The sequence below is a fragment of the Channa argus genome, chromosome 8, assembly GCF_033026475.1.
Source record: "Channa argus isolate prfri chromosome 8, Channa argus male v1.0, whole genome shotgun sequence".
NCBI lineage: Eukaryota > Metazoa > Chordata > Actinopteri > Anabantiformes > Channidae > Channa > Channa argus.
In genome coordinates, this window is record NC_090204.1 from 8,810,994 (window position 1) to 8,825,000 (window position 14,007).

At 40.6% G+C, this 14,007-nt stretch overlaps 1 protein-coding gene across 2 annotated transcripts in view; it reads left to right on the forward strand.

Annotated features, from left to right (window-relative positions):
• sema6bb (sema domain, transmembrane domain (TM), and cytoplasmic domain, (semaphorin) 6Bb) overlaps nt 1-14,007 on the forward strand; it is a 116,942-nt gene that overhangs the window by 44,445 nt on the left and 58,490 nt on the right. For both annotated transcript variants that reach the window (XM_067513388.1, XM_067513387.1), the window contains exons 2-3: nt 10,936-11,063; nt 12,443-12,557. In XM_067513388.1, coding sequence (XP_067369489.1) covers nt 10,955-11,063; nt 12,443-12,557 — 224 coding nt within the window. In that variant the 5' untranslated portion in view covers nt 10,936-10,954. The remainder of the gene's footprint in view (nt 1-10,935; nt 11,064-12,442; nt 12,558-14,007) is intronic.

The following is a 14,007-nucleotide window of genomic DNA, read 5'->3' on the forward strand; positions in this document are numbered from 1 at the left end:
CCTTCTCTTTCAATTTCCCCTCTGCTGTCCCCCTTTCCCCCTTGTCGTCTATCTCACCATTGTTATCGTTGGCTGCACTGAGATGACCGCCTCCCTCTACTCCCCCACCTCATGAATTATAACCGAGTCCTCGGGTAGAAATCTCCTTAGGAAGCGTCTATATAAACATATAACCACTATATCTCTCTCTGCACAACTCTTTCCTTACCATCGTCTCCATCCTCCATGCCTCATTTTCTCTGCCCTTCAGCTTTCAAAGCTCACTCTTTAAAACTCCTGTGAAACTCATCCAGAATCCCACAGCCACCCACCCTGCTCCAGTCACCATAACCAAATCCACTTTAACACAGGCACAAACACATCCCAAAGCTTCATAGCAAATGGGGTGGGGGGGGGGGGGGGGGGGCGGTGTTAAGATGCATTAAAATGTAGGTGCAAAAAGAAAGACACAATTTAGTGTGTTGGGATGAGAGCTCAAGCAAGAACAGGAGGAGAAGGAGATGACTGTGAGATAAATACAAAGAGGCAGAGGTGCAGAAAAGGGGTTTGACATGAGTGAAGACAGACTGAAGAGAATAGATGCAGATAGAGGCAGGGAGACAGAGACACAGAGACTGAGAACAAGAAAGATAGAGACATATATGGCTGAGCTGGCAGCCTCCTTCACTGATTAACATGCTTCTCAGACACGGTGAGAGGGATCAAACTTGTGCACAGCCAGGCCTGGGAGTTATGCCTGCAATGCAATGATAGGGTATATATACATATGTGTGTGTGTGTATGTTTGTGTTTGTGTGTTTTGGGTTTGGATCTCCTGCTCAGCACACATACAGGACTGTGTCTTTGTTCAAAGCTGCCTTGTGTGTGCACTTGTCAATCGGAGACCTCTGTTGATTGACACTGAAGTGTGTGTGTATGTGTGCGTGTCTGTGTGTGTGTGTATACCACATGAGATGTGACATCCAAAGCAACCGGAAAGATAAGAAAACGGATCCCAGAGTTACTGTAGTGCACAAACCCATATTGAAAGTGATACTGGCAGAATTTTTCTGACTAAATTGGATGAGCAGGTGGCCGATTTGCGGTAAAAGAAGATAGACCAGGGATGAGAAAAGAAGGTGAGAAAAGATGGTGAAAGAACTAGGATGGGTAGATGATGGGTGCACGTTTGAGTCCAGGAAGCTAATAAAATGCTGAGTTTAAATGCGCCTGCAAGCTTGCATGCACATCTATGGCTCAGCCACCTGTGTGTGTGAGTGTGAGTGTGAAATCAAAGGGTGGGGACTTGCAGGTACACTTTTCTATCTTTACCAGTGCCAGCCCTGCTCTGCTGGCCTTCCGCTGGGAGGAGATACTGTACCTCCCTGTATCTGCTGGGAAAGAGGAAATTGCTTTTAGATACTGTGTATGATGGAGAAGGAGCATTTGACAAGATGGCTTTCCTGAGTAATTAGCCTTTATAAATAAAATTTCTGGACACACGTAATGGACATTGTTCCCCAATCACATATACAGACATGTGTGGATTATATTGCAATTCAGTCAGTAATTTCATCATCAGCTTTGTATGGAATTTGTTGATCTTTATAGAAACCAAGCAGTGGGTTATTTGTTTGTGCACAGAAGGAAGATACAAGGGGAAGGTAAAAATGGTAAACATTAGCATACAGAGATGTCACTGTGACGACCCAAATGTACATATACAGTTCTCCCTGTTCCTTCTCCTTTTTCTATCTTCCTCTCCCCATGAGTCTTCTCCTCCAAAACAGAATCGCTTAAATAGACAATTTTGTGCTGCCCTTTCACACACATTGTATTTTTTGAAAGTTTCTCTGTATTGTACAATCTGACCTTGTAAATGCTTAGTTCAGCCCCTTTATGTTGTGTCTGAGAGACAGGACAACTTTTTTTTACACTCTATCCCTGTGGTAACATTTAAGGGAATAGTTCAGCATGTTGGAAAATATACTTACTTGCTTTTTTTCGCCAAGACTTATATGACAATGTCATAAATAAAATAATGAATAACAAAGATGATTAACTTTGCTTAGTAGAATCACTGTGAACAATTCAAAACTGCACCCAACCTGACATTTATCACCAATAAAGCTGACACATTTAAATGTTATACCTCCTTTTCTCTAGGAGAGGGTATGTGCAGGAATATTTCTTGCAGTGACTTCAACTGCAGTAAGCCTTGTTGTTATGCTGGCACCAAGTTTCCAGGAAGTAACTGTAATATGGTAACTCTGGTAGTGTTTTCCCTCATCGGCACCAGCTAAAAGACTAGTTTAAATGTGAATTAGAAAACATAATAAAAGAATAGATGAATTGATACATACACATGTCTATATAGATATCTATATATATAGTCACATGCACATTTGAGTATGGGGGATTCCAATAAAATCAAATATTAGTGGCCAAGCAGTTAGAAATTATTAAAGCACAGCACAGCACTGGCATTACAGTTTTAATAATTTTGATTCACTCTGCTCTCCGCTAGTACACTGCAGTGTTTTCTCATTAGAGTTCATTTTTTCCAGCACTTTGTCCCTTAAACCTATTAAAACCCAAGGTGACCATATTATAGTTGAACCATTAATCATTTAGTTTATGTCTACTTAGTAAAAAAGGCTCAGAATCTGCATTCTATTTCTTTGCCATTCTTCTTCTATTTTTCTTTTCTTTAAGAAGTTTTAAACTACAACTATACATGACAGAATTACAAGTGAAACCTGTAGAGTTCATTTTCATTTTTCTGTGCCCTGAACTTTTTGCCAATTGTTCTAATTTTGTCTATCACCCGACCCAATGGCCCCACTGACTTGGTCACTTGTTGTCATTACAATAAATCCACCTCACCTCCTGATGTACAAGTGAAGAGGGCAAACAGTCTCTGGCTGGGGACGTATTGCCCTATTGAGTTAATCCTGAGTATTTATGCAAGATAATGCATGTCCTTGGGGGAATTATAGCTGAATAATCACATCAAGAGGGGTTCTGTCATGCTGCTGAACCTCTTATTGCCATTAAAAAGGTTTCTGTATTATTTATAAGCATGCTCGAGATTATCGCCTCGTGTGTTTTCCTTTACTGGCTTTATAGTGCCTCCAGCCAGTGATGGATGGGGTTGCGTTTAGCCTCCTGTCTGTCTTAGAGTGTGTTTTCTTTTCATTTTTACTGCAGTGTAGCTGGGTTCCGCCTACATGAATGATCTGAGTGTGATTTATGGCCTTGGCCCCTGATCCTTGCCCTGCTAATGATGGTTGTAAACTGGTGGGGAGCCAAAGGTCAGGCCCATCTCCACTGTTGCTTTGTGACTTGATGTTTTTCCTTGTTTTGATGACCAAGATTATAGTCAAAACTGTTCCAAAAGAGAGGTATGTTGAAGATTAAAAGATGAAAGAAACAAGGAGAGGTAACATACAGAGTTGAAAAATAAAAGACATGCGGGATATGTATTAAAAAAAGATTTATCTCAGCCGTTTCTGAGAGTCGTCCTCCTGAAACACAGACCTATAATTAACCTGCAGATTCACGCAGTCGCTGCCAGACAATGCAAAAGCAAAAGCAAAAGCTACTCCTTCTAGATTTCAGCAACAATTCCTCTGTCTCAGGGTGTCTCCACAGCTGTAATTTTGAGTACTGTGAAGGTTAATGACAATGACACAACTCTTGGGAGAGCTCCAGTATTACTAAAAGATATCCATTCATCAACAATAAGTTATTACAGGTATTACACTACTGCCTTGTCATTCAGCGCTCTTTAGTCGGGCTACCTCTCGCCCGGTAATGGGAGCACATCCACTGTAGACAGAAACAGTCAGAGATTATCGTCTTCTAGCACTGACCTTTAAATCCCCTGAAATTATATATCCATTAGGCACATTGCTCTGTGTAAAAAAGATACCATACTAGCTGATGTAACGGGCACTGCTGTCAGGTAGCAGAGAGAGTACACATGTTCTCCTGGTCTGATTCTGATAACAGAAGAGTGTTATAGAAATGTTTTGTCCTACGGCACATGTTGCACGTATTTCCCACTACATAAATCTATGGTGTTTCTTTGTGCATGGGAAAATCAGTGTTCAGTGCATAAAGGTCACTCTTCATTTTTCATTTAGTGTGCATTCCCCTCCGTTTTTTCCTCTCTCGACCTTTTCTTTTTCACCCCTTCTCTCTCTCTCTAAATGTGTACAGCGTAACTGAGGCTCCAAGATTTCATGGCGATGCAAATATCTAGTAAACAGACCCTAGGTCACTCAAGTCCCAAGCAAAGAGAACAAATTATTTGTGCATTTTGCCGTTGCTACTCTGCTGTACAGAGCTGGTGATGTACAGCAGGTGATGTTTGAGGTTGACAGTTATCTTCTTTGGACTTTACCTTTGCTTTTTGAATGTCTCCTGTTGAGTCACTGTCATTTTTGCTATATATTAGAGAAGAGGGTGTTTCAATTCTTTGATGAACCTGATCCCAATGCTTATGACCATACTGGACAATTTCACAGTGTGGAGAAGTCAGAGATGAATGGGCATGTAGCAGGTTTAAACTTCCAGGCAGAACATAGCTTTTTAAAATACATTTTCATTAAAAAGTCATTGTTTTTTATTGGCATAGAATGAAAGTTTTTAAACAACTGGCGATAGTCGAACCAGTACATAGTACACGTACTATATGTTTTACTGCATTTATTGAGATGCATTTTTATATTTTATTTTGTGTTGTATTTTTGTATTGTGTTTTAAAGATATAAAAAGTGGTTTTGGTTTTGTTTTATGTGTGGTGTACCCCTGGAATGTAAGGTCATAATAACCACTGAGATTTGTGGTACCTTTGTGGTACTGTACTTCCTGGGAGAAAGAGGTTAATTGTAACATGCCACAGCATCTTAGTGCCACCAAAGAAACTAAAGTCAGTTAACTGTGTCTTTAACCAGTGAGATACTGGAGGTCCACTGTGTCATCTGCTTATTTAACTGAGCCCATGTTTCTGTATTATGTGGCCTAGAGGCAACATGTGCTAGCTGAACTGGAGTGGACCAAGTACGGACCTCTGGGGGATCCCAGTTTCCCACTCATACAGACAAGGAAAAATGTCATCTTTTAGATAAGTTGCAATCAGGCAAGTACTGAGCCAGAAGGTCCTTCCCACTCGTCTACTCTTGGCTCAGTGTGGAGATTAATCTGGCAGTGCTCTAAACTCATCCTCTCCACTGTGTTTTTGTCTTTCTGTTCCCCTCATTCTGGACATTCTTTGGCTTCACTCTCTATATATCTGTTGTGACTCCCCCTCTCTGTTTCAATGCCTTACTTGTCTTCTCTTTCACCTCTGTTTCTCTTCATCACTCCTTGTAGTGCATTATTTTGGTCATTCCTTTTTTTTGTCCTGCCTTGTCTTCTCCACATTCTCACACCTCAGGTTTTAAAGCCTGCTGTGTTCATTTCCATTATTGCCTTAAATCCTCCCTCCCAGCCCTGTTTCTCACATCTTATTATTTATTCCCTTGCTCACATCCCTGCATGTACAGCCTTCTATAGTATTGCTGATTGAAGGGGACCCAAGCACCGTCAGGCTACCACCTGTCATTGATTCTACACAGTCCATATAGCAGCCTTTCCTATTTCACTAATATGACAATTAGGCCAGTCTCTGGGAATCTATCGAGAGTCTTTAAATCTACATAAAGAAAATGGAAAAATCATAAAATCCGCCTTTCTTACTCTATATCCTCGCCCATGTACTGGCACAGTCTCGTGTACTAAACTCTGAAGGTCATCTTAGTGATATGGAGCAATAAAAGCAGGGCAAAGTGGAGTCCAACCTTGTGTCTGTGCCAAAGGACTATTTCTTTAAACACTATTTCCTCTTAAAAAATATTTTAAGGAAGCTCAAAGTCTTTTGGTAGTTTGAATATTCCCCCCTTAAAATAACAAAGGTTATTAGAGCATGAAATCCCCCTGGTTGTTGTTGGCCCCTGTCCAGTAGTGTCTTATTTTTACAGGACTGTATTGGAAACTGTGAATTGAATTGAATCAAAACAAGGTTCTGGTGCATGGTACTACATCAGCTTCACTTCTACTTGGACTTGTTTTACTACAAATACTGTTGATATAAAAAGACTTTTTTACATAAAATTCTTATCTTAAGGGGCAGTTATTATGAAATCAGCTAGTAATAGTTATTAAATTACAGCAAACCATGACAGTAATTGCTGCTCAAAATTTCCGCCTGCATTAATAAACCCACTGCAGCAACACTATCACTAATTTAGTGTCATGTTTCTGAAATCATCTTGACTTTAAGTCCACTGTTATTCCACTTTTCCTTTAAACTACATTTTTCAACTGCACAAAAACCTGTGGGCTGTGTGTGCGTTGTCATCAGCTAAATGCTACACCACCTTGGAAGTACCTGTTTCTGTCTGCCATTCGATGACAGCCATGTGGCGTAGCCTACAGTATGCTCATCGAGGCACTGAAAACAACTGTCTGTTGTGGCTGCAAATGAGGCGGAGAAGAGTACAGAGTTAAAATCAGAACAGTAAAGATTTGGCCAGAGAACCAAAATAATTAGTTGAAAGAAGTTTAAATGCTCGGAAAGAAAAACTAAAGCTGGATGATAGTTTCTATTGTCGCGTAATCCATTGTTTGTTTTAAAAACCTTGATTTGTGCAGCTTTAATATATGAAATGTCTACAAATTCGCTTTGTAACATATGAGAAATAGATTTGAGTGAAACAATTATTTCATTTTTCCTCCATGTAGGCTTTTTGAAGCTGGGCGACCAGTGTAAAAAGGGATTATATCGACCATTTATCAAGTACTGTGTTTTACAAGTACTGAAACTGCATACAGTACTACTTGACAAGCAGTTTTAAATATTTTAATCATGAATACCCCAACCACCACCACTGTGTCCCCAATAATGCTGCTCTATTTCATTACCATTTCCCAATATCTAGGACACGCATAATCTTGGCTTTCCCTCCACTGTTTCAACCGATTTTCCGAGCGAACACAGTATATCACAGCTTTGTAATGAAAACACACTGAAAACGTACATGTCGACAAGAGGAGAGCAAGAGAGAACTAAAGGTGTAACGAGACGGGGAAGGGAAAAAACAGAGAGACTGAGGCAGAGTGTGAGAGAACCAGAACCATGGCAACTATAATGTGGGACAAAAGCATTTCAGAGCATATTACATATTACATTTGATGAGGTGTTCTGTTAGCATGCGAAGTATCTAAACCCGTGTATCCCAGGGTCCCAGTGTCCATATGAACAGCGTCCAGTTTCACATTGCAGACATTCTTTGCCTCTCTGCTTCACCGTCAAACCATTTCCTTTTCTTTTGCGCCTCTGTTCTTTATCCTGACTTCTGGAAACAGTGTCAGACCTCTTTAGGGCTTCACTAAAGACACTACATATCATTGATTTGCTGGGGATTTGTTAACCAATTTACTGTATCTGAGTTGGTCACAGTGGTGATCAATCGGAGGTGACATCAGTAGCCACACCGCAAAAATCTTTTCAGCAGCTAAAAACGTTTTGAAAACTTAGAGAAATTACCGGTCTAAACACCTCTAATCAATGTGATCTACAGCTTTGGAGAAACTTAACAAGTCTGTGAATGAAGAAAGATGGCCACTTGTGGAGTCCAGTTCCATTAACGCCAAACAAAATACAGTTGTGCGGACTGGGTGTTAAAACTTGTCAGTTTTTACTTGAACAGTCTTCATTAGCATTTTTCTTTTATTTTCATCTCTTGCTGTCTCTGTTGACTTGGCACCCAAATAAACCAGTTAGGGAAGCGCCTGAATATGTTTTTTTTAACAAAACTGGAAACAGTTGAACTGACACAATAATTTGCCACTGCCACTGTCTGCGTGGTTTTAAGCATTTTTCAAATCCAGGGAGCCCACACAGTGTGCCAACTTTAATATGGCATCTAATGCCAATTTTTAATTCAAATACAAAGTGCCTACAGCACCCCGGGGGTGAATATTTTGGTTTAGTGTCTCCTTTAAATAGCAAAATGTATATGTGACTTGCAGTATGTCTCATTCAGTATAATGGCATACTACTGTACTGCTTGTACCATGCAGTGAAGCTTCTGAATGGAGTCAACTGCAGCCATTTGTCATAATTACAGAGATGCTTTGGCTCAGAACCATTTGTGAGCCCAGACACACAATGCGCACACACACACACACGTACACACTCACTTTAATACTTGTGTATCTACTTATTCTGCTGTCCCATGAAATTGTATAGCCCAGGGTGTGTAATTATACTAATCGAATGCATACCGCCTGACATTTATTCATACATTATTAATAGCAGAAACAATAGCATTTCTGATAGTATATACTGACTTCCTGACTTCTCATCTTCTCTCTCTCTCAGTTGCTCACTTATCTCCCACTCCATCTCTCTCTCTATCCTTTGACCTCCTTTCTTCTCTCTGTGACTATTTCCCCTTCACCTCCTGTAATTTGGCTTGTGGGTGTTGAGTAATTAGCATGCCTCCCACTTTTATTCTGATGTCAGAGTAGGGAATTTGAGAAATGTCTCATAAAGATTATGTGTCCTGATAAGGTCTGGGACTCCATTAAAGAGATGGGTTACACAATGGCTGTTTGTATCCTTAGGGGGAGAAAGACAAGATGAGACAAACTATAAATGACTGAAGAACAGAAGTTGGTTCTTCATGCTTATTATACTATACATGAATATACAGCTGTACCTTTGTCAGTACTTTATTTAAGTTTATTTACCATTAATGTGGTCTTTTCTGTTTAGTTTGTTAGTTTCTGTTAGTCAGGGATGGAATTAGGTCTCTTATTTCCAATTCTGGCAAGTCTTAAGGCGAGACTATATAACAGAAGGTTCGTTGTGCGAGTTGAACCGACGAATAATCAAATACACCCCTGCTGAGATCTATACACTCAGGAGTTTTTCCTCACCAGCCCTATTTGTTCTGCTATGATCAGTGGCCTGCAGTGATAGATGTTGGAGTGTGACTGACATTAAAGAGCAGATACTCTGACTTAATGTCTTTGTGTTTGATACAGTACTAAAGTGGTAGTGTTGCTCTAGCATACAACATACAACAGGCAACACATAGTATAATGTGTACTACTAACATTGGGTCAACTTTTGGGGAACCGTTTTTCTAAACAACCCTGCACACAAAGCAATGCCAATTAGGAAATAGCGTAGCCGGTTTAGCTTAACCGACCTGCACAAAGCTCTGACTCAAAGCTATCCAACACCTATGGTATGAACTGAGACACCTAACCCAAGTGCCCAAACTCAATTGTGCTCATGGGGTTGAATTGGAACAAACCCCTGCATCCGGGCCTGGCTCCAAAATCATGCAGAAAACTTTCCCAGAGGAGTGAAAAGTTTTATAGCAGCAGATTAATGAGCATAGTTTTGGAGTTAGATTTTCATATTTCACATTTCAGTGTAAAATTTAGGGATCCACATCCTTCTGTCCATGTAGTACATGTAATTTTATTTGTTTGTTGTTCATTACGACTGGTCTGAATTTATCCTAATTTCTGTTTTTTATAATGACTTAAATTACACAACAACAGACTTAACTTGAACTGAACAGAAGAATACATGGAGAGAGTCCAACAGAGGCTGACACAGTAAGGAAGAATGCGTACAATTAGCAAAGTGTTTGTTCTACACATTGTGCATCTGTGACCACAGTAAAATGCTTAGCGTTTTGCATAAAAAACTCAACCTTCAGTATTCAAATTTGACATGTTGCAATTGTGCATGGCAGAAAGACCTGCCAAAATGTTTTGTGTTTGCAGCAGTGGGGATGAAAGGCCTCCCCACTGGATTTTCAAAGCAAATTACCCGTTGTTGCATTCAGCGTTAAGATAGCAACAAGATGAAAGTGGAGTTAAAGGGGTTTGCAAATTACAGTGTGGTTGTGAAATTTCTATGACACATAATTCTTTGCCAAGATTGTATGGAGAGAGAGAAAATTGATAGATTATTACAGATGAGTCAGAGCTCAAGTTAATAATAACTTGAATAAAAGTGCCTGTGGGATGCACATAGAATTCCAACACACATGTGCTACAGCGGCAAACACAGTAAGAATAAGCAGTGGTTGACCCATCACGCTATCTGAGGTTTGTGACTGTCAGGAGCAATTCTTTGAGCTTTTTTTCCAATGGTGCAGCGTGTCTTAGTCATTTTCTAGATGGATTGTATAAGGTAACTTAATTTGGGTATCTTTTGTATTACCACATGAATCACACCCAAGATCTGTGTGTGCCTTGGTACTGCACGATGAGAAATACCGTCGGTTTAACTTCTCCGACAGAGAGGTGATTTGCGTCGCCGGCAAGCATTTAATTTAAGTAAACCCCCAGTTCACTCCCTCCCTCAGTCGCTTTCATATCTCGGATAATGCTTGATGGCTGGAGCATTTTTGAGCCTTTCACTCACACACTGCCTAGACAGATTGTCCATTCATATATAGATCATATCTTGCCCTCTGTCTTGCCCAAGATGTCACCCTCTCACCCTTCTCCTGCATATGCCTCCTTCTCATATTGTAGGTTTCATTGTGTCATAGGTGGTGTGATGTGGTGATGTTTGTGCCACAATGATCTTGCGGCATTCAGAGCTGACTGGACATTTCTCCCTCAAAGGATGATTAATCTTTCGCTCTGAGCAGATACTTATCTCCCCCTCCACATGATGGTGAAGAGTTAGAAATGCTGTAGGAACACAAAGACAAGGCTTCAATCGAGAAAATAGCCAGTTAGTTAGTTAGGCAGTGATGAAGTGAGTGAATATTTTTCTGTCCATGTATTTTTGTGCATGTCTCATTCCTCTGCTTCATTTAGCTACGGCTCACTCCTTTTGCTCATTTTTATGTTCCTTTTTTATTTCCACAGAGTCTACAGCTCTGTTGCTATGGCAACCACTGCCCCTCCCTCCTTCTTCCTGCTGTGTTGGGTCCTCCGAACAGCCAGCTCGGCATTCCCAGAGGAACCGGGGCCCCTAAACTTCATCCCCACTGAAGGTATTGACCTCCTGACTTTCGTCAGGACTTTCGCCGCCTACTCTCCCCCCCTCCCCGTCCCTTTTTCTCAGGTCGTGATGTGACGTGAGGTGTGGTGTCGCACCCTAAAACACAAGATGATGAATTGTGGGGTAATATGTGGAGGAGGATTTGGGTCACGGTGTGGGCTGTGGAGGTCAGACAGGCTCTGACGCAAAGGGTGTTGACTGGTGTCCAGGTCAGGGGTGTGGGATCCCACTGAGGAATGAGTGCAGGCTTTCCCACACACAAGCTCATGAGACAGAGCTTCACACACTCAGACTTTGAGTCTCCACATCAGCTCGGTAGTCTCCAGCTCAAGCCAGAACTTGATTGATTATAGTTCAATATTATTGATTGACTGTTTCTGAGCTGAGTCCAGACCCTTCTCCACGTATCAATACCAGGGTGTAGAGGTTGTCAGGCGACAGTGAGCTGCACTGGAGCGGCTGCATTCAACCCTTCAGCTGTGGTTTCAAGCAGGAATACTTTAGAGTACAAAAAACTAATTAGCTGGATGGACAGTCAAAGTGTGGAGGTGGACATAGATGGAGATGTTGCGGACAAGGAGAAAAAAGAATGAATCACAGTACTATAGAGAGAAACAACAGGATAGAAATAAAGCAGGTGAATAAAAAAATGAAAACAGATGAATGGACTGCAGGGTGGGATATAAAGACATAATATTTGCAAAGAGATGGAAGGATATCAGATAAATAACCCCATCCACCTAAGTCAAGGTCAAAGACAAATAGCGAGACTGGTTTTCTATCAATAACGTGTAATGTATATGCTTTCTTTTTATATTTACACTCTACTTCTGTTCGTCTGTGTAACATGATAGAAAGAAATTGCTCATCTACTTTTATCTCAGATTTCTTTCCTTTCCCTTTTTCAATCTACACAATTCTTTGTTCTCTGAGGCACTGTGAACATTTTGTTTCACCTTTCTGATGTTTTGTATATTTGTCTCCTATACTGAATGAGCTGAATGTATTGCCAAACCTGTCAACAAATAGCAGCATGTAAATGAACAATTCATCAAAAAAGATCCTCAATCAGTCACTAAATCAAAACTAGTGAATGTAGCATGACACATGCAGCCTAGTTCAGACATTTTTGATTTTCACAAGATTATGGTGTTTGTGCTCTCCTTTAGGTCTCTGTAACTTTAACGTAGGAGATATGCTGCTTTTTCAAATGCAGGTCTAAAACGTTGTCTCCACATCAGCCTGAATATTTGTTACTACTTCCAATCTGTCAGAACAAACTAAAACAACTTTTATGTTGACTACATCTGTCAAAGATGGATGTCAGTTTAGGATCAGTCATTGTGTGCTTCTGTTTTTATTCACTGACAGTGGTGAGAAGATACCCTGTGTTTCTGGGCCGACCCCATCAAACGTGGTTGAGACAAGAGCCTCTGCACATCCAGAGGGTACTCCAAGTGAATCGAACGCTATACATTGGAGCCAGGTATGGCACGCACCAGCACACACTTTTACTACGTTTCGTACTACTGATACAAACATATCCACAGTTTATTTTCATTGTCATTTTATGTTAACAAAAGCTGCACAAGCTGCTAAGATGTGGAACCTACTCTGACTTTTAGCCACTTTTTTTCTGTTGGATGCATAAAAAAATGCGTAACATCTGTAACAAATAAACCCTACCAAGTGTCAAAGACGTTCATTATATTGGTTTGATTCTGACGTGGTTTTGCAACCACGATGCCATCAAACTCACAGAAACCAGAATAATAAAGGTGTTGCCACGCCCAAACAGCAACAGAAACTCTAACCAATGCTTTCAAACTTAAAAGTCTGTTTTGCTTTAAATGCATTACTTGACAAGTCACACTTCATAAACAATCTGTTGGTAATATTGTCTTTGCAAAGTCGTATGGACCAAATTGCTAACACTGCAAACTGCAGTGAGATCACTAAGACAGTTTTTGTAACAAATCTGGTACAGTAGCAGCATCTGACAAATCCGTTCTAGCTTGTTCTCAATATGAGGCTGGTCCCCATATGTCTGTCAGTCTGTTGAATATGCTGATCCTGGACACACAGTAGCCCTGGTGGCCAGGAAGGCCAGACGAGGACAGCCTGCTCAGCTGCAACAGGTTTACACTGGAAAGCTAAATCTGCTGCTGCCTGGAGCCATTCAGGAGCCGACCTGAAACAGACTGAGCTAGCCAAATACATGCACCTCCAGATTTACTGCCCGTGTTGTCCAAAAATTAATTTAGCTTTAAACATGCTAAAAAATGAGACACAGTCAGTTTCTACATATGTTGCTGGTTATTTGCTTTAGTGGCAGTCTGAAAAAAAATTGAAGTGATTTCCAATAAGAGACACCCCAGTGGTCCAGGAAATGACCCAGTCCCTGGCCCCCAGCTGGCCCTACCTCACTTCTGAGACTTGGTAGTAAATATATCAAACTATGTAACATGGTTCCAGCCATTCTGTCTGCACTGAGAGGGTCTATAAGCACACATATGCACACAGCCTGTTAATAAAACTACCCACAGACAACCACAGCTACTGTAGTCTGAAGGTGCTCTTTAAAATATTACCAGAGCCATGAAGCAGTTAAAAAACCTTTAATACGAATTTACAGCTGCAGAAATTTTTACTGAACACTACAGGTAACCTAATATGAATGTTTTAGCCAACCTGATAATAATGAAATGTTAGACTTGCAGACAGAAAGGGATTTTCGATACAGTGGAACGATACAGAAAAAAGAGAGTTTCAAGAGTATATTTATATTTATTGTAAGTGGCTAATAGCATTTGCAGGTTCCTGACAGAAAATGATCAGTCTAGAAAGAAAAAGATCTGTGTAAAAATGCATGTGTGAGCCAGAAAGCGCAGCAGGAAGGCAGCATTTTAAAATGTGTAATATATAAATAAGTACCT